The sequence below is a fragment of the Anopheles arabiensis genome, chromosome 2 (assembly GCF_016920715.1).
Source record: "Anopheles arabiensis isolate DONGOLA chromosome 2, AaraD3, whole genome shotgun sequence".
Taxonomy (NCBI): domain Eukaryota; kingdom Metazoa; phylum Arthropoda; class Insecta; order Diptera; family Culicidae; genus Anopheles; species Anopheles arabiensis.
In genome coordinates this window covers 63,587,968-63,610,050 of record NC_053517.1, presented here as the reverse complement: position 1 = coordinate 63,610,050, position 22,083 = coordinate 63,587,968, and the positions used below count along the sequence as shown (strand labels likewise).

The 22,083-nt window shown below is 41.9% G+C and overlaps 3 protein-coding genes across 8 annotated transcripts in view; 1 reads left to right on the top strand and 2 right to left on the bottom strand.

Annotated features, from left to right (window-relative positions):
- Positions 1–1,239: 1,239 nt before the first annotated feature.
- Positions 1,240–4,205, bottom strand: LOC120893418 (uncharacterized protein K02A2.6-like). The gene is made up of 3 exons (XM_040295278.1): positions 2,675–4,205; positions 1,421–2,614; positions 1,240–1,353 (listed from the first exon to the last, which is right to left on the bottom strand). Exons 1-3 carry the CDS (start codon positions 4,203–4,205, stop codon positions 1,349–1,351), a joined length of 2,730 nt encoding a protein of 909 aa, XP_040151212.1. The 3' UTR covers positions 1,240–1,348.
- Positions 4,206–9,593: 5,388 nt separating this feature from the next.
- On the top strand, positions 9,594–12,227 carry LOC120899331 (trypsin 5G1-like). Of its 2 annotated transcripts, none has more exons than XM_040305442.1 (3): positions 9,594–10,119; positions 10,183–10,360; positions 11,130–11,239. In XM_040305442.1, exons 1-3 carry the CDS (start codon positions 9,628–9,630, stop codon positions 11,222–11,224), a joined length of 765 nt encoding a protein of 254 aa, XP_040161376.1. In that variant the 5' UTR covers positions 9,594–9,627; the 3' UTR covers positions 11,225–11,239. The 2 variants fall into 2 exon arrangements, with proteins under 2 accessions (XP_040161376.1, XP_040161374.1); XM_040305440.1 differs by lacking the exon at positions 11,130–11,239 and adding an exon at positions 11,792–12,227 and having other exon boundaries at positions 9,596–10,119.
- Positions 12,217–22,083, bottom strand: part of LOC120899274 (potassium channel subfamily K member 18) — a 22,143-nt gene continuing 12,276 nt past the window's right edge. For 4 of the 5 annotated variants that reach the window (XM_040305435.1, XM_040305438.1, XM_040305437.1 and 1 more), the window contains exons 5-10: positions 21,113–21,214; positions 20,890–21,020; positions 20,604–20,740; positions 20,388–20,511; positions 12,618–12,722; positions 12,217–12,534 (exon numbers count right to left, since the gene is read on the bottom strand). In XM_040305435.1, the coding sequence (XP_040161369.1) occupies positions 12,433–12,534; positions 12,618–12,722; positions 20,388–20,511; positions 20,604–20,740; positions 20,890–21,020; positions 21,113–21,214 (701 nt within the window). In that variant the 3' untranslated portion in view covers positions 12,217–12,432. Of the gene's footprint in view, positions 12,535–12,617; positions 12,723–16,934; positions 20,311–20,387; positions 20,512–20,603; positions 20,741–20,889; positions 21,021–21,112; positions 21,215–22,083 lie in introns of those variants that run through there. The other variant, XM_040305439.1, reaches the window with a different exon arrangement.

Here is a 22,083-nt window from a genome sequence, read left to right as displayed (position 1 = left end):
TGGTTCGGCTGTTGATGTCGTCGGTTGCGGAGTAAGGTGGTAGGAATCCAAAAGAATATCTAGCGGTAAACCGTCAGACTCCGATGATTCACGATGACGATGATGATGACGTTCACGGCGCTCGCGCAGCTGGTTCACGTGGCTTCTTATGGTCTTTCTATTGACTGTCCTAACGGTGTACATTACGTTTCCAATGCGGCTAACAATGGTCCCAGCTGTACAACTCCAACCGTTGCGAGAGTAACACTTAACATATATCAGGTCGGACGGGCGAAATTCCCTGCGTTTAGCTGCTACTGGACTGTCTGTTAACCCTCCTGCGAGTGGTGGACGTAATAGGTCTAAGGTTGTACGCATTGGTCTGCCAAACATTATCTCCGCTGGTGATTTTAGCCCTTCTAACACGGAGCTCGGAGTACTTCGGTAGGACAGTAGGAATGCATCCAGCGCCTCTTGCATCGTTCTCCCATCGGCTGATATTTTCTTAACGGTCCGCTTGAAAGTATCAACGAACCTTTCAGCCTGCCCGTTAGACTGCGGATGATAGGGTGCCGTCGTTATGTGCTCGATGCCGTTCTGGAAGCAAAAAAACTTAAAATCTTCGCTCGTAAACTGCGTACCGTTATCAGATACTAGAGTGGTTGGAACACCGAACCGGGCGAATATTCCGCGTAAGATGCCGATGGTTGCTGCGGATGTAGTGCTGCTCGTTCGAAATACTTCAGGCCATTTCGTGAACGAATCTACTACGATGAGGTAGAAATCTCCATCTAGTGGACCAGCATAGTCCACATGAATGCGCTGCCATGGACTGCAGCTTTTGGCCAAGGAACGGGGCTTGAGTGAGGGGGTGATCGTGCAACTGCTTGGCACGCGTTACATGTTTTGACCCATTCCGTGATGTCAGCGTCCAAGGATGGCCAATAAAGGTAGCTTCTGGCCAATGCTTTCATCCGTTGTATGCCAGGATGACCGTGGTGTATTTGTTGCAGACATTGCTGTTGTAGAACTCGAGGAATCACCACCCTCTCCCCGAACAAAATACAACCATCAACGGTTGATAAAGCATCCTTACGTGCGAAGAAACGAGACAATTCCCCTGTGTAGGTTGCATTACTGGGCCATCCTTCACGTATGTAATGCACGAGCTTTTGCAGTAGGGGGTCTTTCCGTGTTTCTCTGATAAGGTCTGCAAAATGAAGTGGAGTGTTATGAAGCGCACTTACCACCATTGCTTTGATGTCTGTTTCTATGCATGCGATCACGGTGTCTTCTTCAGGTTTGGCTTGTGTGTTGATCAGGCGCGAAAGCAAGTCAGCGTTTCCGAAGTCATCGGTGCGTACATACTCTATGCTGAAATCATACGCTAGAAGAGTGAGTGCGAAACGCTGCAAACGGTTTGCGGTGACGGTCGGGATACCCTTCTTTGAGCCGAAAATATGAAGAAGAGGTCGATGGTCCGTTTGAAGAACAAAACGCCTGCCGAAGATCATTTTATGAAACTTTTTAACAGCGAAGATGATAGCCAAGCCTTCGCGATCGATTTGGCTGTAATGACGCTCTGCTTCACTGAGGGCGCGGGAAGCATGTTGAATTACGCGCATTGCACCTCCAGGATACACGTGGCTAATCGTTGCGCCAAGGCCGATGGACGAAGCGTCTGCAGAAACGATTATCTTCTGCCGTGGATCATAGTGCGTTAGAAGTAGGTCGGACGATAGGAGAGACTTGAACGTTGCGAACGACTTTTTGCATTCTGGCGTCCAGCAGAATGAATTATTTGCCTTAAGCAAATTGTCTAACGGATAACGCAGCTTCCTCATATTCGGGATGAACTTCCCGTAATAGTTAATTGCTCCCAGAAATGATCTCACACCGGATATGTCTTTCGGTTCAGGGAGCTTCTTTATAAGCTCGATTTTTGACGGATCTGGTCGTAACCCGTGGCTATCAATCACGTGTCCAAGGTACGTGATTTTCTGCTGTTTAAAAGCACATTTATCGGCTCGTATCGTAAATCCATATTCTTGAAGCCTGTGTAATACTTCTACCAAATTTGTGTCATGCTCGTGTTCGCTACTTCCTCCTACGATGATATCGTCAAGATATCCTGATACGCCCTTAAGCCCTGCGAGCATTGTATCCATAAGTTGCTGGAAGGCAGCAGGAGCAACTTTGATGCCGGGCGGTAGGCGGTTGTAGTGGTACAAGCCTCTATGCGTATTTATGGTAAGTAGCGGTCTGTATTGAGGATCGATTTCGACTTGGAGAAAAGCGTCCGTTAAGTCGATTTTGCTGAACATGGTGCAGTTGGACAGCCTTGAAAATATGTCCTCTGGGAGTGGTAACGGGTAATCATGTGGTCTTAGCGCTTCGTTCAATCCAGTGGAATAATCGCCACATAGCCGAATTTTCCCGTTTGCCTTCTTAACCACTACTACCGGTGCTGCCCATTCAGAAAACTTTACAGGTGTTATTATGCCCAACTTTTCTAGCCTATCAAGCTCTAGATTTACAGGCTCTTGCATAGCGTATGCAACGGGTCTTTTTGGACGAAAGACTGGACGGCAGTTGTCTTTCAGCGTCAAGGTAACCCCTGCCTTTTTACATAGGCCTATTCATTGAAAGACTGTTGGGAACCGTTCTTGCCATTGCTTCGGCGTGGTAGACGTACCTGTAACGTGGCAGCAAAAACTGTCCATCGGAACCGACCATAGAGCAAACGCGTCGATAACATCAGCACCTAAAAGTAACAAACGCGATTTCGAGACGCGAATCACGGTTTGCTTTGCCTGTCCATTCACTTCGACAGTGCACGGAAACTCTCCTTCCAGGGATAGGTTAGCACCTGAGGCGGTTCTAGCGATTACGGATGGTGCTGCTAACTGGGGACTGCCAATGAGCTTCCACGTTGTATGATTTATCACAGTAATGTCGGAAGCCGTGTCCAACTGCATACGAACCGGTGTACCATTCATCGTAAGTGACACGTATCTGCGCCGTTGCTGTACACTCTGGACGTTCACTGTCACCATCCTTAATTGTGTTTTACGCTGCTTCCAGGGGCGTTTGCCGGGCTTACGGGATCTTATGGTGTTGCAATAGCCTTCTTTGTGGCCCGTCCGGGAACATGTTGTGCATCGGTGTTGCTTGTACGGGCAATCGCGGCTCCAATGCAGCCCTCCGCACGACCAACAAGGGGTAGTAGGATTGTCGCGCTTGGGTTGGAACTGACGTGGTGCGCGATGCATTTTTGTGTTTACTGCTAGAACACGCTCTGGTACCGGTGCCTCGATCATTGCGCTTTCCTTTTTCAGGTTGATTAACCGATAGCACTCTGAAGAAAGCTGTTGCAAGGTCACGCAGGCCTTATCCTCAATGCGGGCTAGCAGTCGCGTCCTGATGTCTGCGTCGATCTCGTCTTTCAACCCGCACACGTACAGCAAACACTTGAACTCTTCCTCGTTCAACTTCTTCAGCTCGAACTCGACACACGCCTTGTTAATTCGACACGCATAGCTGAGATGATCCTCGGTCCGCGTCTTCATGATCTGCAAGCATTTGAACCGCTTGCTCAGCAGCGATTCTTGGGTGTCGAACAGGCATGTAAGTTTTTCCACAGTCTGCTCGAGTGAAAAATCCGGCGGGCGGCTCGGCATGATGAAGCTTAAGTAGCGATCGTGCTCGGATGGTCCCAGTTTGCGCAGCAACAATCGCACTTTGGCTGCGTCGTCGATCCTTGCCGCGTCCTTCTGGAACAGGTCGAGATAGCGTGAAAACCAGCTTTTGAAGGTTATACCAGTCTCCTTGTTGTATTGAAACTCTGAAATGTGGTGAGACAGAGTATCAATTATTTGTTCAGGCTGCAAGGTGGTGGGTGGGGCGCATTGGCTCGGCATGTGCGCGTGAAGAAAATCTTTAAGCAGCTGCCGCTGCTGTGTCATTTGCTGTTGAAGCAAATTCATCATTTGCAGCATCGTTGCACTATCCGCGCTGCTAATGATGGCTGGTGACGCATTGTTTAGCGATGGCGTCGACGTAGGCTGCGATGGCGGCTGGATTATCATCGGCGGTACTACTGATGCTCCTTCTCGATGCGCGAAATTTGGCATAGACACGCCTGGTACGCTGGCACTATTTTGCGATAATCGACGCGGGTCAACGTCCGCAAAAATATCCATCTGGTTTGCGTCGGCTTGCTCCATCCTACGACGCTTGCGACACGGTGGTCCTATGTTTGATACACTTGCACACGTTAAACTGAACACACGTTCAAGTAAATTGTTCTCGTCGCCACTTTTACGTTGCCGTGTGATATGTGGCCGAATAAGTGTTTACGACACAACGTAAATTAGATAAACTACAATAAATAAACTTAATTTATTTCCGCCTTGAAATGACACCACACCACATTCGTTGCTAGCTGTATCCCGACTGCCGCTCGCATCCCGATCGTGTAACGAGTAACAATCGGGATCGCGGATCGGGACGAATCTCTCGCTAGGACACTCGTGCCCATCAACCGACGAGAGAAAACATCTCGCAGAGAGGGCGCGTGAGTACCCTGCACGTACGCACCCAACAATTTGTCTATCGATGGACAGCAATGCCCTCTCGAACCATTCTAGCAATGTTTTACAATTAGTGTTTTACAATATAACATAGAACATAAAAATGTGCACTATGGAATCAAATTTAACACAGAAACACGATCATTAAACTCAGTTGGCGAAATTCTCGGCTCAAAAGCGTCGCTGACGGCGTTGAAAGCACGGCACATGAGTAGGAACGGGTCAGAGGAGCCAAATTGCGTTCTACGGTTGTCGACGGCCAACATTGCCTGAGTCCGGAGCGGCCTGGCAGGAACGTACAGGTTGATGGCAGCCAGTAGTGAGGGAGAGTCAATACGGCCGTCGAGAAGTCCCGTGATGAACGACAACCTGGCTTTTCGTATTCGCTCACCTAGGGTAGGTAACCCGAGTAGTAAACACCTAGTCCGGTAATCGAGCCTTTGGTTCCATGAGCGAAGTGCAAATCGTGTAATTTTGCGCTGGATTGATTCCAATCGAGCTAACGGACGCGCTGCAGTTGGCCACCATACGGTATTTGCATATTCCATCAACGACCGGATAAGTGAGCAATAGAGCGCCTTGGTGCAAGGTATATCGTTACGCTCGCGAGTCATATTGATGACTAGCCCTAGCATTCTATTGCATTAAGGTTGCACCAACACTGGAACTCATGCAAGGAAGTTTGCAGTGGGGCGTGGTCTTCTGGTTCACGAATAACACGAAAAAAATTCGCGTCATCTGCGTACTTACTTACTTACTTATCCGGCGCTACAACCGCTTTGCGGTCTTGGCCTGCCTCAGGAGTGTCCGAAACCGCTCACGGTCTCGCGCCTTCGTCTGCCAGTCCGTTATCCCGGCCTTAATGGCGGACGCCTCCACGCCATCTTGCCACCTCAATTTGGGCCTACCACGCCTCCTCTGTCCTTGTGGACGGCCTAAAAAGACTTTACGGGCTGGGTCGTCCGTTTCCATGCGTATAACATGGCCAGCCCACCGGAGCCTGGCGAGCTTTATACGCTGTACGACAGTGAGGTCGCCGTACATCTCGTATAGCTCGTCATTATAGCGGCTCCTCCATTGTCCTTCCACACATACGGGGCCAAGTATCCTTCTGAGCATCTTCCTCTCGAACGCGGCTAAGAGGGTTTCGTCAGATTTGGACAGTGTCCATGTCTCAGAGGCGTATGTGAGCACTGGTACTATATAGGTACTATATAGTCCCAGCTTCGTCCGTCGCGACAGGTTCTTTGAGGTGAACTGCTTTTTCAGGCTGTAGAATGACCGGTTGGCAGCCAGCATCCTTGCGCGCAACTCAGCTTCCATGCTATTGTCGTTGCTGACCTTTGATCCCAGATAGGTGAATTGTGGGACGACTTCAAAAGTGCGTTCACCTATCTGCACGTCACGCCTACGTAGATTCTGATTATTTGTTGGCGGGCCCGCTGAGGTTGCCACCATCAGTTTGGTCTTTGCCTCGTTTATCTGCAATCCGAGGTTCTCTGCCGCCTGCTCGATCCCTTGGTAGGCTTCTGCTACATAGGAGAGCCGCAGACCAATGATGTCTATATCATCAGCGTATGCCAGGATCTGGGATGACTTATAGAAGATGGTTCCCGTAGTCTCCACCCTCGAGTCACGGATGGCCCTCTCTAGCGCCAAGTTGAATAGGAGACAGGCAAGCCCGTCCCCCTGGCGCAGACCCTTGGTGGTAGCAAAAGGTCCTGAGAGTTTTCCATCCACCCTCACCTGGCATGTGACGTTGGTCATAGTCATTCTAACTAGCCTTATCAGTTTGGCCGGGATTCCAAAAGAGCTCATAGCGTCGTACAGTTTTACCCTGGCTATGCTATCGTATGCGGCTTTGAAGTCTATGAAGAGATGGTATGTGTCGTTTTTGTATTCAGCCATCTTCTCCAAGATCTGCCGCATGGTGAAGATCTGATCAGTGGTTGATTTTCCGTTTCGGAATCCTCTTTGATAGTTTCCTACTATCTCTTCGACGTGCGGGACAAGGCGATCCTGAAGGATCAGGGAGAATATTTTATAGGCGGTATTCAACACCGTAATACCCCTGTAGTTGTTGCAGTCCAACCTGTCTCCCTTCTTGTATATGGGGTAGATGATGCCGAGATTCCAATCACAAGGCATCGATTCGCTATCCCACACCTCAGTAACAATTTGATGAATCTCGTTTTCTAGTCGTGCACCTCCATTCACCAGTTCGGCTGCAATTCCGTCGGTTCCGGGTGCCTTGTTAATTTTCAGCCGACGGATAGCCTTTCGTGTTTCTTCTATGCTAGGTGGCAGTAGCATGACATTATCTGCTAGTGGCGCTTCTAGCTGTTCGCTAAATTGGTCATTGAGTAATTCATCAAAGTACTGCGCCCACCGCGAGAGGACCTCTGGCTGGTTACTGACCAGATCTCCATCCTTGTTGCGACAGCAGGTTACCTTAGGTACAACGTTGTTTCGGTGACCTGCTATCGCTTGGTAAAACTTTCGTGTCGGTCCGTACGCCTCTCTGGTTTGCTCGAGTTCCCGCATGTTTTGCTCTTGCAAAGCATGCTTCTTGGAGCGGTGAACTCGTTTCTCTTCGCGTCTAAGCCGTGAATATTCCTCTGCGCATGCCCGCGTTCTATGCCGTTGCTGCATTGCTCGGTATGCAGTATTCTTACGTTCGGTCACTTGTCTGCATTCATCGTCGAGCCAGCCAGATTTAGTGTTGACACGACGTGGTGGGAGTATATTTCTTGCACAGTTTATTATTTTTGTTTTTAGAGCGTTCCACCTCTCGCTCGTAGTTTCGTATCTGTCTTCTGGTAGTAGAGACTCTTCTAAAGCGGTTTTGAATTCCTGTTGGACAGTAATGTCCCTTAGAGAGTCCGTGTTGAGCCGAGGCTGCGTGTTTTCTCCGCCCCCATTGGCGCGGGGGCGGGCGATTCTACAACGTATCACTAAGCCAACCAAGTAGTGATCGGAATCGACATTGGCTCCTCGATATGTTCTGACATTTAACAGTCTCGACTGTCGTCGGCGGCTTATTAACACGTGGTCGATCTGGTTGAAGGATTCTCCACCCGCGTACAGTAGATGATTATCAGCCGGAAGGATCAACGTCGCGTCGTTGATGAAAAGAAGGAACAGCAAAAGACCCAGGTTGCTGCCCTGCGGGACTCCAGAAGATGCATGCACTGGACTTGACATGTACGGGCCTAACTAACATGTATTGAGCCGAGGCTGCGTGTTTTCTCCGCCCCCATTAGCACGCGGCACGTACCACTAAGCCAACCAAGTAGTAATCGGAATCGATATTGGCTCCTCGATATGTTCTGACATTTAACTGCGGCGAACTGGACCAATCTACTACCCTTATCGTTACTGTATTCATGCAGACTGTGACAGCCAGTGTGACAGCACGGGGCGTGAACGTTTATGAGGCTTATATAATAGAATTTGCCTCGCATGCGCAGGGTGCATAGCCTATCGTTTATAGCATTGAAATCCATTATTGCGGATTTCAACCGGGGACCTACGGCGAAACCCGTTCCGAGCACGCGGTGGCGGTCGTGGCAGCTGTAGTAGATGTCGTAGCAATGCTTACCACGCTTGTTGAGCACACCGTTCCCTAGCCACCGAATCTCTTGTAGAGCTACGAGGTCCATGCTCAGTGTGGCTAGGGCATCATCAAGTTTTTTCAAGGATCTGGCTTTGCTTAGAGTGCGTAAGTTCCATGAGTCCATTTTAAGAGTAGTCCTGTGGCTATTACGTAGGGTTGGTATCGTTGGTTCCGTTTCAATGATTCCTTTGGCTTTCCGTAGTCTGGCCACCATCCGGTCAAGGGGTTGGGTCAAGCCCGTGTACCCAAGCTTGGATATGTGGTGGCACACGTTACCACTCTGCACGACGAGGACGTGTCGGAATAGGAGTTGGATGGGAGAGCCTGTATTATCCCTCGAGGGGCTTCAGATCCTATCCCATTGCAGAGTAATGAGATAGGATCCGAGCGGTACACCTGCAATATATGTTATACATAATAAAAGAACACAAGCAAAACTTTTACAAACGATCCAAAAACAAAATGGTTGATTGAAGTGGAATTCTTATATACCCCCCCAATATACGTTGCGTAGCCCTGTTATCGGGCCATTTTATCTAGTAATTCAAATGCCTGCTATTTAAATAACCTTTTTTCTTTATTATCTCTTCGAAAATAATACTATAAGGAGAAGTTATACGGCCTATACTTTGTACAAACTGATATTTACAAAATATGATATTCTAAAGTCATGGGTTCAAGCCCCGAATAGACCGTGCCCCCATACGTAGGACTGACTATCCTGCTATGGTAACAATATGTCACTGAAAGCCAAGCTCACTTAACTAGTGGGTACTGGCAGGCCTTGACCGACAGCGGTTGTTGTGCCACAGAAGAAGAAGATATTGTAAAGTTGCGATAAGTGTATCTCGATTTTTGGACAAAAGCTTTATTGTAAGTTATGCTACAATGTGTAGTAACTAGGGAACATGAACGCACTAAACTCTATTATTTTTACCACGTTGAAGGCAAATATTTTATTTATTTTAAGTTTTCTTGTTATAGTTTTTCCCATAACTTTGCTAGAAAATGAAATAATTATAGCTAAAAAAGGTATTATTTTAATCATCAGGCATCTCGCTTAGTATCACAGCGGCATATGGCAGGTAAGCAGTACAAATGCAGCTACCTGATACGCACACATGTTTAACGAACACAACTATTTGGTTCGGTTCGGTAAACGACGGGTGGACGCCAGAACGCAAAGGCGCAGACTTTTTCATGATTTTGTATGACCTCGGCTGCTTTGGACCACGCGTGTGGATGCTTGCTATGAATCACAATACAATCATTTATAAAACAATTTGTAAATAGCAATTGTACATAACCAACTGATTGGTTGGATTCTGACCGTTCATTAACCATAGTGGTACTGATAACTGATTGTAGCTCGGGTTATCAACAACAGTCTATGTGCTCATGTGCATACTTACTTTAGTTGAACGAAAGCATTTGAAAAACATGGTACATGTACGGCTGCTTGTAATGATGCATATATTGATCATTTATAGCACATTTGGTGCAGTAAGAAGGCCCATTAATATACGGGTATTGGAAGGAAATAGTTGTGACACTCCTCAAGTTATCGGTGGAAAGTGCATGAATATATCTTTATGTGATCCAGCTTTTGTGCACTCCATAGCCTATCAAGAGCATACCCCGGTGTGTCAACAAAATGCCTTCTACAGAGTGATTTGCTGTCAACCGTTTCTTGATTTTTGCGAAAATAGTAAACAATTTCAAATCATGCACGGCATTGAAGCAAAACCTGGAATGTTTCCCCACCTTGCTAGATTAGGGTTGAAAAGTGAAGAGGATGGGATTGCTTGGACATGCAGTGCGAATATTATTTCCGAACGATTTCTCCTTACCGCTGCGCATTGCAATCCGGTGAACATTGCGGGACTCGGTTGTGCTGAATCGATGCAATGCGATCAACAAAATACTGTAAAGGTATAAACTTGTAGTTTATTTTACGAAGTAGAAAATGTGGCCAATTATTATTTTTTTCTTCAGAGCTTCATCTCGAACCCAAAATATAAAACATCTTTTAAATATCATGATATTGCTTTGGTGGAACTAGAACAAAATATAAGGTTTAACAAACGTGTGCTTCCAATTTGTCCATACATCAGTAAGACTGATTTGCATGAGAGCGAAGATCTTGTTATTGCTGGATGGGGTGCTACAGAAAGTAAGTAAATAAATATATAAATAAATAAATAAATAAATGAATAACATTAATTTGATAGCATGGTGATGGGAGTTTCAGGGATTATGATGATTTTGGCACTCTTTCTTGACACTTTAAGAAAGTCGAAAAGATAATTCTGTATCCAAAAAGGATACTGTAGAGTTCACTTCCTATCACATAATGATCACTTCTCGTAGAAAAGACCCAACAAGTGTCAACAAATTACCAGAACTGCTGAAAACTCCAGTAATAGAATGGAAAGAGTTTGTTTCATTGTTTTCATAATATAATGGCAGCCACCTCAAGGCTGACACCTTATATGTTTAACCATTTTCCGACTTAGCGACCTTTTTAAACAGTTCCTAAGACAATTTATTGGAACACTGTCTTCACACAGAGTTGAGGATACTATTTACCTATCCTACTACATAACATCCATTATCTTGAAAAATCTCACAAAACCAGGCATACATGAAAGAAAAAAACCTAACATATACGAGATCCACTGAAAGAAGTTTAGCCTTTATTTTTTAACAAAATGACCGGTTAACCTGCTAATGCTGGCCAATATGGTGCTGGCATTGAATTATTAAAGTTACCAGTCAATAATGTTAAATCATCGGCATTAATTGACAATTCATGTGCGTATGAAATACAGGGTTTTCCAAGTCAGTTTCTAATGTAAACATTGATATTCACTGCATGCAAAATGTTGTTCCACATCGATCTGATATTTAATTTCCATCACAATATTTTTTTATTCCTACAGCTACTGGTGGAAATTTTTTACAAATGATTTTCAACACGACTAAAGCTGGATTGAGTTTGACAGTTCTTTGTTATGTGTTGAAAATCATGTGTTGAAACAGAAATTTCATTTTGAAGCAAATAAACCGTTTCGCAACTGTTGAAAAACATCTTGGATGTGGTGAATAACAATGTTTACATTTGAAACTGACTTGGAAATCCCTGTAAGTCTCTAATTCTAGAACTCTAATTATAACAATTCATGAAATCGCTAAATTCGTTTCGGTATCTACCTGATGTTTTGCACTAGCATTGCCAGAGCATATCCACATCGATTTGTGATATTCCAATATGTAGTTTGAGTAGCTAAGTTAAGGAACAACAGGGAATTTTTCATGTTGATAAATTCTTTATTAGTATCATTATTACTATTACTGTGCTTAAAATTGGAGGTGTATAATTAATCCTTCATGGCAGATTTTTCATTAATAATTGACTTTTACGAGATTCTTGCATAGTGAAATAATCTATTTCTTGACAAAACGACCTAAATGAATATTCTGGATTGCTGATGACATCCTAGACTTAAGTAATATCTCGCAACTGGATATTTGTACGCTTTCATGGCAAGCCCGCCCCTTAAGTGAAATGTTGAAGCATGTTTAATGAGGTTGTACATTTTAGGTCACTTTCAATCACCTCGATTAATGTTTGCTACTGTACGGACCGTGCTGCAGAATGACTGCAAAGATCATTATGCATCATTATTGAAGGCATCCCCGAACAAAAAACTCCATCAAGGAATAACCGATGAAATGTACTGTGCGCAGGGAGCTTTGGTAGATAATGTTACTGAATACATCGATGCGTGCAGTGGAGATTCAGGTGGACCATTGCAAACAAAACAGAATAACAATCTATATTTGATTGGAGTGATATCGACGGGATTCGGCTGCGGATCATCTTCACCAGGGTTATACACACGTGTTGCATCCTATTTTGGTTGGATCAAGGAAACGGTTAGTGCTACTAGGGATAACTAAAGTGTGATTCAGCATCTCAACATCTTCTGCAACTCAATAATCAAATAAAGCTTATAATAAAATATGTCATAATGGTACATATACGGCTACACATTTATTTAGTTTTTTCGCAGGAATCGGAATGTATAAATTATTCGTAACTTCATAGTCATAACATTACACATGGGGCAGGTTTTTCAACTGTGTCTTCTTTTAGCATTATTATACCATCGTACATTATGTCTTTGATAGCTTGAATAATATTTAATGCATCGAGAGTTGATGAGAATCGATCTCATGTTTCTAGCTTTCAGGCTCTTCCATTGGTACCGGTACTGCTTTCGCACAACGAAAACATCCTCTAACACACTTTTTAAGTGACCTTATTTTATAGATGACTTGTTCCTAATGGCAAACAGAAAAATATATGTGTTTTTTTAATGCTTATGCTATTTTTAAAGCTTTCATGCTATCCGTTGAACAATTACCTGCATCAGATTAAAACACATTGCAATCAGAGCCATTCCGAGCAATAGATAGACCGCACAAAGAATGAAACTTATTTCCATTTTGGTATCTCCTTTGGTTTGTAGCTGTGGGATAAAATGACATGTTGTAGTAATAAACACCTTTAGAAACCTCTGACCAGTGCATTTTTTTCATATTCGGACGCAGTTTGTGCATAGTCTCTTAGTTAATATATCTAGTATATCTAGTATATATCTAGTAAATAAATAAATTAATTAATGATTAAATAAATAAATAAATAAATAAATAAATAAATGAATAAATAAATAAATAAATAAATAAATAAATAAATTAATGAATAAATAAATAAATAAATAAGTAAATAACTAAATAAAGAACCAAATAACGAAATAAATAAATGTATTATTCATTTAATAAAATAACTAATCCATAAATTGAGCCAGTCTCGTAGTACAGTCGTCAACTCGTACGACTTAACAACATGCCCGTCATGGGTTCTATCCCCAAATAGACCGCGCCGCCATACGTAGGACTGACTATCCTGCTATGGGGGGGAATCAATTAGTCACTGAAAGCCAAAGCCCACAAGTGGGTACAGGCAGGCCTTGACCGACATCGGTTGTTGAGCCAAGGAAAAAAAAAACATAAATAAATACAAACAAATAAATGTATAAAAAAAGAAACATTAAATTTCTTACGCAACTATGTTTCAACACCTTTATATTCCCATTGACGATGTCGTACTACCTTATCTTTTGGTATGTAAACGATTCGTTTAATTGTATCAAAAGATCGATCTGATAACTCATAAAATTTCAACATAGCCAATCATCAAGAACAAATACTTTTTCCTCAAATTGAGAGCTTTAAGTCTTTTTTATTTATTCTAAGGAAGCATATCTTATCAATAAATTAAAACGCATTCAATCAAAGCGTTTCACCTACTACATTTGGTATTCTCCAACTAGGATATAGGTAAGTAAGGATCTGATGATAAAATAGACTTGAACTAGTCTATATATGACATGGCCGTAAATAAGGGAATTGACAACAGTTGAAAGATCTTTTAGCAAGTTTTAGTGGATTATACACTGAGAACAGATTGAGAATAGATTATCTACTGATCGAGCTGGAATAGACGTATTTGCAAGGACATAACTTTCCCAAATGTTTGTATAGATTCAAAAATATTAACAAATTCTGAAGTTAAATACTACATTCATACAAAAGATACGTTTATACTGGTTTACTTTACAACGGCCAAGCCGTATTGCTAATGTAAAACAAAGATGCTTTTGCAATTTTTGCAGATGCTTTTGCAGATGTACTGACGCTATCCTCGAATGGTGATACAAGTGAGTGATGGGTCGTACTATTCATTTCACGACCCGACGTACATCAGTAGGTGCGAGAAAACATAAGCGACCCGCGGAATTGTTGCTCCAACTGAACCTACTTGTACCTTTTTGGTCAACCCGTACGACACCTGGATGGATGGCTCCAACCCGGTAGGTTTAGGTCGACCTGCCCATCACTAATGCTTAAGCACTATCAGTTGGAAATAGTAGCACTGCTGTCTTCTATATTCTTCATTTATCCGTAAAGGTGGCAACCAGATTTACACACGTAAGTTGGCAACCGGCATACCCGGGTATTCCACACGTTTTGATGCAAAAAATTAACGATTTTCATAGGTAAACAATGCTTTCTATGGGGCCCTTCACGATTCTAGTCAGTTTTTTGTACGGAGTTTGACAGTTGGAGGCTGAAATCATGTAAACACTCCATACAAAACCACACAAAAAACTAGCCTGCAATTTTCAGTCTGGATTATTCTAGCCTCAAAGCTAGAATTAGATTTGAGTACCTGCTCGCAAACACGGTGTTGTTTACATTTATCCCAAGGTGCATTAAAGAGTTCTGGTGATGGAATCTAGAATCAAAGTGTATGTAGTGCAGGTGGTCTCATAGTTTGTTTTTTAAAACCAAATTTGAATATTACTTTTTGACAGGGTGAGCGAAAACTTTTGTTCAAACAAGCTTTCTGGAGGCTTGACAAATACACAAAACACTCGTTAAATCTTCATTCAGAAGTAGAAGCGATAAAAATCAGCCTTCTAAATTCATACACCGTGGGAAGAATACTCACTCGCCCACCTGTATATTATACTCACTTAGATAGCTGCTCGAAAACTGCTATACAATGCAAACAGTTGACAGGCTGAAATTTCAGCGTACGCACTTACAACGGGAGGGTCCCTATATTTTAATGCTGTAAGTAAGTAAAGCCGACCATATATTCTCTTCTATTTCATTTATTCATTAAGTTTTTTCATTTTATTATAAAAATAACGGTCAAATTGAAATTTGGAATCGGTTGAATTTGACTCGAAATTAAGCACAATACGAAAAGAGGAAGAAGAGAAACGTCATTCTTCATACAAAATGTATGGAATACCCAGGTATGCTGGTTGCCAAGTTACGTGGTAAAGTTAAAAAAAAATTCAAAATAAAATACTTACAGGCTGTTTAAAATTACAACTTATGCACCAAAAAATCATAAATTAAAAGTTGGGAGGCTACGGAAAATTTCAGGTCAATAAAAGCAATGAATCAAAAGTGATTTCAGTTTAAAGTTTAAAAAATGCCCGGGTATCCGGTTGTCAATTTAAAGGTTAAGGTATGTTCTACTGGAATCATTCCAGTGGAATCAAACTGGAATCAAACTATGTGCATCCATGCTTGTTAACATGTCCACTGTCACTTCAAATTCCGTTTTAATACCGTTATTGGCTTGCTCACGATAGAGTACGTCGATGTAATATGGCCAGGTCAACAACAATTCGCCAGGATACTCGGTCCCTGGCTGCAGCCTCCCATCCAAGTAGACACCCGATCTCCAATAGGTCTCGCTTCTCCTGATCCAGCCATCGAGTTCGCTGTGCTCCTTTGCGCCTTATGCCGAACTGAGGATCGCTGTCGAACACCTTCTTGGTGTGGCATGAGTGCGGCATCCTCATAACATGTCCCAGCCATCATATCCTGCCAGCCAGTGGTCGCCGTCAACTAATACACTGCTTCCCAGATGAACTGAGTCTCTGGCAAGCAGGTACTCCGTCTTCGTCGCATGGATTTTCAAACCAATTATTGCTACTATGCGTTTAAGTTGCGTGTACACCTCATACACCTTCGCTATTGTCCTGCCGATGATGTCGATTTCATACGTGAAGCCAAGAAATTGGAGAGACCGGTAGAGGATCGTGCCACGGATGTCGTTGTCTAGCCCCGCTCTTCGAATGACACCTTCCAGGACGATTTTGAAGAGCAAACAGGAGAATCCGTCGCATTACTTCAGACCCCTGGGAGATTCAAATGATTCCGACATCAAGTTCGACACTTTCATCTTGCACTGTATCCCGTTCATTGTGGCCTCTAACAGCCGGATCAACTTCCCCGGAAAATGGTACCGCTGCATGATGTTCCGTAGTTCATACCGGTCTTATAAATCTTATAAAATAACTGATAAAGTGTATTAAAGTACTAGATGAAATTAAAAACTCCGAGTGATCTAAAGCATTTTGCAAAAAAAAAGTGAAATTCGACTTACGCGAATATTCGAGATACGGGGATTCCTCGGGAACGCACAAACCGCGTAACTCGGGAACAGACTGTAGTTCGCCGGGCATTAGGCCATAGGCAAACACACATTTAATGGCAGTTCCAAGGTCGAATTTCTATAGTTTACTCGTTACCCCTTTACTCGTACTCGTCCATGGTTTAAGACGATAAATAACCAGGAATTTAAATAAGGTTTTCTCGCCAACTGGCGTCGAACGTGGGTGAAGTAAGCGCTTACAAAAACATCACCACGTTATCTTTGAAGTAATTTTCAATTGTGAAGGCAACTATAATATTATTGTGGATGGAGCTGGTTCTTCTTCTTCTATTTGGTGTAACGTCTGACGCGGAAATGCCGGCCTGTACAGGCTTTGAAGACTAAATTCATTATCACACAGCCGGATAGTCAATCCTTGCTACGGGGAGACGGTCCATTCTAGGTTATCGAGTCGTACGAGTTGATGACTGTACCACGAGACCGGGGGGCGTATTATGTTATGTGTATTTAATTTATTGATGTACAATGTGTTTGTATTCGTATCCTTGTTTATTGAGTCATCTGGAAATCTCAAGCCTATATTACAATACAAGTAGTTCCCGAGATACACGGTACCTCTTACACGCGGATTCGAAGATACGCGGTTTTCTAAATTTGACAGTTCTTTGAACAAATTGTACATCAATTGTAAAATGCTAAATAATTTTCTTATTAATCGAATATTAAAAAACATTTTCATAGGTTATAAAATAATTAATTTGATGGCTAAAACCACCCACTACTTGCAAAATTATACGAAGATTAGTGATATTTGGGCTGGAAAACACGAGATTCGACTTACGCGGATATTCGAGATACGCGGTATTTTGCGGCCGTTTTCGGTCCTCATTAACCGTGTATGTCCCTGAGATACGCCTGTATGCGTGTTTCTAAATTTGGTGCCCTTTCCGTTGTAAGTTCGTAGGCTGAAATTTCAGCCTGTCAGCTGTTCGCATTGAATAGCAGTTTTCGAGCAGCTATCTAAGTGTGTATAATATACAGGTGGGCTTATCCCAAAGTGTATGAATTTAAAAGGCTGATTTTTATCGCTTCTACTTCTGAATGAAGATTTTACGAGTGATTTGTGTTTTCGCCAAGCCTCCAGAAAGCTTGTTTGAACAAAAGTTTTCACCCATCCTGTCAAAAAGTGATATTCAAATTTGGTTTTAAAAAACATGCTATGAGACCACCTGGACTACATACACTTTGGTTCTAGATTTCACCACGTGATCTCTTTAATGCACCTTGGGATAAATGTAAACAACACCGTGTTTGCGAGCAGGTACTCAAATCTAATTCTACCTTTGAGGCTAGAATAATCTAGACTGAAAATTGCAGGCTAGTTTTTTGTGTGATTTTGTATGGAGTGTTTACATGATTTCAGCCTCCAACTGTCAAACTCCATACAAAAAACTGACTAGAATCGTGAAGGGCCCCTTTGACAGTTTTTCGAGCAAACTGTACTGATTTGACACATCAATTGTCAAAATCCAGATAATTTCCCTCTTGATCGAATGTTAATGACCATTTCAAAAGGTTTAAAACTGTTTTGAGTCTCTTTACATTTTAAGTTCGTAGGCTGAAATGTCAGCCGGTTATTTGTTTGCTTTGTACAGCAGTTTTCCATTTTTGTTTCGATACAACATCGTCCTACCTGATTTATGAACGCACCTTGGGAAGAATGAAAAACACGACATGTTGTTTTGAAAATCTGACTAGAATCGTGAAGGGTACCATGTTCAGTCAGAGTCATATCAAATAATTAATTAAGTGACTAAAACCATCTCTTCTTGAAAAAATACACAAAAAATAATAATATTTTGGCTTGAGATTCGATTTACGCGGAAATTCGACGTACGCGGTATTTTCCATCCATTTTCGGTCTACATTAACCGTGTGTCTCAGGGGCCGCCTGTACTTAGAAAATTGGTCTAATTTCTATTTTGCCCAAAAGCGAAGAGAGCCTAGTAAATAGGTGTAAAGTAAAATTATCTTTATTTTTTCTGAGTTTGTATAGGGTAAATTATTATAACCTAATGTATTATACCACCATTTGTCGGATATTTTACGTTCAAATATTTAATTTCGCTGTAACGTTTGCAAAAAATTGAGTTTATTCGGATGGCTATAGGTCACGATTCGGGCTATATGGCCGGTCTCGTGGTACAGTCGTCAATTCGTATGCCTTAACGACATGCCCGTATGGGTTCAAGTCCTGGATAAACCATGATCTCATACGTAGGACTGACTATCCTGTTATGAGGTAATCCATAAGTCACTGAAAGCCAAGCCCATTAGTGGTACAGGCAGGCCTTGACCAACAGCGGTTGTTGAACCAAAGAAGAAGAAGAAAAAGAAGAAAATAGAAAAAAAACTAAGACAGATAACTGCTGTTAATAAAGTTCCCTTGAAAGGTAATTATTTAAACTTACATGCCAGAATAAATCAACGACCTGGCAAGCTACCTTCCGTCAGTTACTCAGATTGTTCACCATGGCGGAAGAGTCATGCGTGTAGGCATGTTTATAAGCTTTACCTTCAATTTTTAACAATTCCACTTCAGTTTTCGTGACAAAATTGTTGGAATAGATATTTTGTACCATTTTGGTCCAGAAATTCTTGATGGGACTGACTAGGGTGTCACATCGATATTCAGTCGCTCCATTTCCTCAAATATCCATTTCCTCCATCGATAGGATTTTTTTCGTCATTCAGCCACTTTCCCCAATTTGATCGATGCGATGATCAAAAATGATATGAAATGGTAGTTTCCTTGGATATTTCACCAAATATTCAAATGCTTCACTGTGAGTGGTTTGTAACACTCCTGAGGTAGGCCAAGACCGCAAAGCGGTTGTAAAGCCGGATAAGTAAGTAAGTAAGATCGTGCAACCAGACACTCCTCCAAATGGCGTCGTCCTATTAAGCAAGAAGCCAAAATCGATGATATTCAATGATATACCAAGTCAAGTCCATAAAAAAACAATCTGTTGCATGGCGAATATTTTCACACCACGTTTGGCCACCATTTTGGCAATTTATCGAACGTAAAGTTTACAAGTTAACAAGTCCACACAGTTGTTGTACAGTTGTACAGTTGTGTACATCAGGGGCGCATTAAGCACTACACGTGTGCCATGAGTTCTCGAAGGGCCACGGAAAAATGGATCCATTCCCCGCTCACTAGTAAATTTGTTTCTCAATACTTTTCTGGTTTAGAATTCCTCATATAACGTCTCGCTCGACCCTTCAGAAAGGCTTACATTTGTGCAACCGCTCCACTCGTGTTAATCCGTCGCTAGTGTACATACAATTAGGCGTCAATTGTTTCAGCCATGTTGACCCTGCGTCCGGAACCGGACCTGCTTTCGATGTTCTGATTGTTGTCTAGTAGTTTCAAGATGTTGTAGATGCGGAAGTGGAAGTATAAATATCCGACGTCCACAAACATCTACACGATGTCCGTTTTGGTCTTGGATATGGTACATTTCGTTGATTGCACACGGTTCTACACGAAGTTGATTCATATTTTGGCCATCATGGTTAGAGTTCGACTGATAGAGCTGTCAAATTTTGTCTGCTAGCAATGTATGTACATTTTTACATTTTTTAATGAAAATGTTGATGGCCGTGCAGTAACTTTCTATACTTTTTCGAACTTGAAGTGATAATTTTTTTCCCACTTTCTGGACTCTTTTACACTTCAATACTTTTAGTGATTAATTTCTTCCAATTTGAATCTTATGTGACGGTAATGAAAGTACCCTTAATGAAACTTCAACTTTCCAGTACAGAGCCCAGAACATGTACCAACATTATCAGAACCCCTGAAAATCCCTGTACAACTATCATCCAAATTACAAAACTTGTCTATCGAATATTTATCGGGCATAACCACTACAACCACTTCGCCGTTCTGACTATTTCAGATACGCCGGATACTCCCTGACTAATTAATATTACTCGATTACTCCTACGGGCTGGAAACCTGGAAATCAGTACTTTGTTGACAACATTCATGGGAAATGTCGTAGTTGCTTTTCGAAATACCAACGTTGATTATGAAAATGGTATAAACCTGAAGGATAGAAATTTTTTGTTTTATTTCACTTACCGATGCACCGGGAACGATATCGCCGAATCCTATACTGCTCAAAGAGATGAAACAAAAATAACTTCCGTCGAGAATGTCCCAGTTTTCCCAGTCAGCAAAAAGGCGAGCTCCGAAAAATATATATCTATGTATCGTACAAACCGTATGAGGTCATCATATTGAATACCGAATATGGGGAATTAGAAGTGGCCTATTCAATGAAGTTCGATTACTTACCCTATCATTATCATAATACAGATAGTTATTGGAACGGTGACGGTATTCGTCTCGGCAGTGATTTCCTCCTCAATTTCTTCGTCTACGTTAGAAGTGGTGATGGTATTAGTGTCAAATCCATTGTCACCAATTTCCGACTATGTTAATGAAACGTAGGCAAAAAAGTAAAGTAAAAATTGTATTAAATTATTATTAATATCTTTATTACCTAATAAGATACGTCAACGTATTTAATTAATTGTGATAAGGGATTTCTTGAAATTTAGATGGTATATGCTTTACTCACCGAGTAGTCTCGCTCTTCCGTACGTGCTCTTCGTCTTGCTCGCATTGCTCTCCTTCTAGCAACTCCTGGACATACTCGACACAGGCAAAACTTTGCATATATCCACTTAAAAGATTTAGCCAAAATATCACCTGGAGCAAACAAGAAGTAACAAAAACCGGAAACAGAATGGCACAGATAAGAATCGTTACTTGTTTTTTTTCAAATTATTGTCATATCTTACCAATGTTGGAAAGGTAGAGCAAAAATAACGGCATACCGATTATTGTATAAAATATTGTCGCTATTTTCCCCCATTCGGTGCGAGGGACTATATTGCCATATCCTGAAACAGGAAGAGATATGACATGATGTGCATTTTCTATGCAGTTTCCTTCATAATTTAAATAAATACTGTTTTTACACAAATATTTCATGAATGGTTTAATATGATTTAATTTCGTTTACAATAAATGGACTACATACATATTGTATACCATGTTATTACATTATATATCTACAATAGATCATCGTCGACTAAAGATATTATGGAAACAAATATGTAATTTTGAATTCTTTTAACTATATTTAAAATTTTTTGGGCCGGTCTAGTGGTACAGTCGTAAGCTCGTACGACGTAACAACATGCCCGTCATGGGTTCAAGTCTCGAATAGACGGTATCGCCATACGTAGGACTCACTATCCTGCTATGGTAACAATAAGTCGTTGAAAGCCAAGCTCACTGCACTAGTGGGTATAGGCAGGCCTTGACCGACAGCGGTTGTTATGCCAAAGAAGAAAGAAATATTAATAATTTAGATTTTTAATTTCGTGTGAAAGCCAATTTATTATCTGTTGATAGATGTCCAAATCAGCCATGACATCAACAACACAGCCATGACATCAACAACACAATACAATACACGTAAAACATTTTGCATTCTTAACTGTTGAAGGAGTTGTTGAAGGAGTTGTGCTTCATAAAATTTTCTGTACGCTAATAAAATACACAAACTGTATTATAGCGTGATCTTGCAGAAAATCGAAATCAAATTTGCAAAGTGAAAAGTACAAAGTAAAGTGGACCCTGTCATAACGAATGTCATTTCGAATGAGTGTTTAACATAACGAGCTAATCGGAATGTTAATACAAATACCCCTTTTACGAGCAAAATATTCCATAACGAGTAACGAAATTTTTTAAATACATTTTT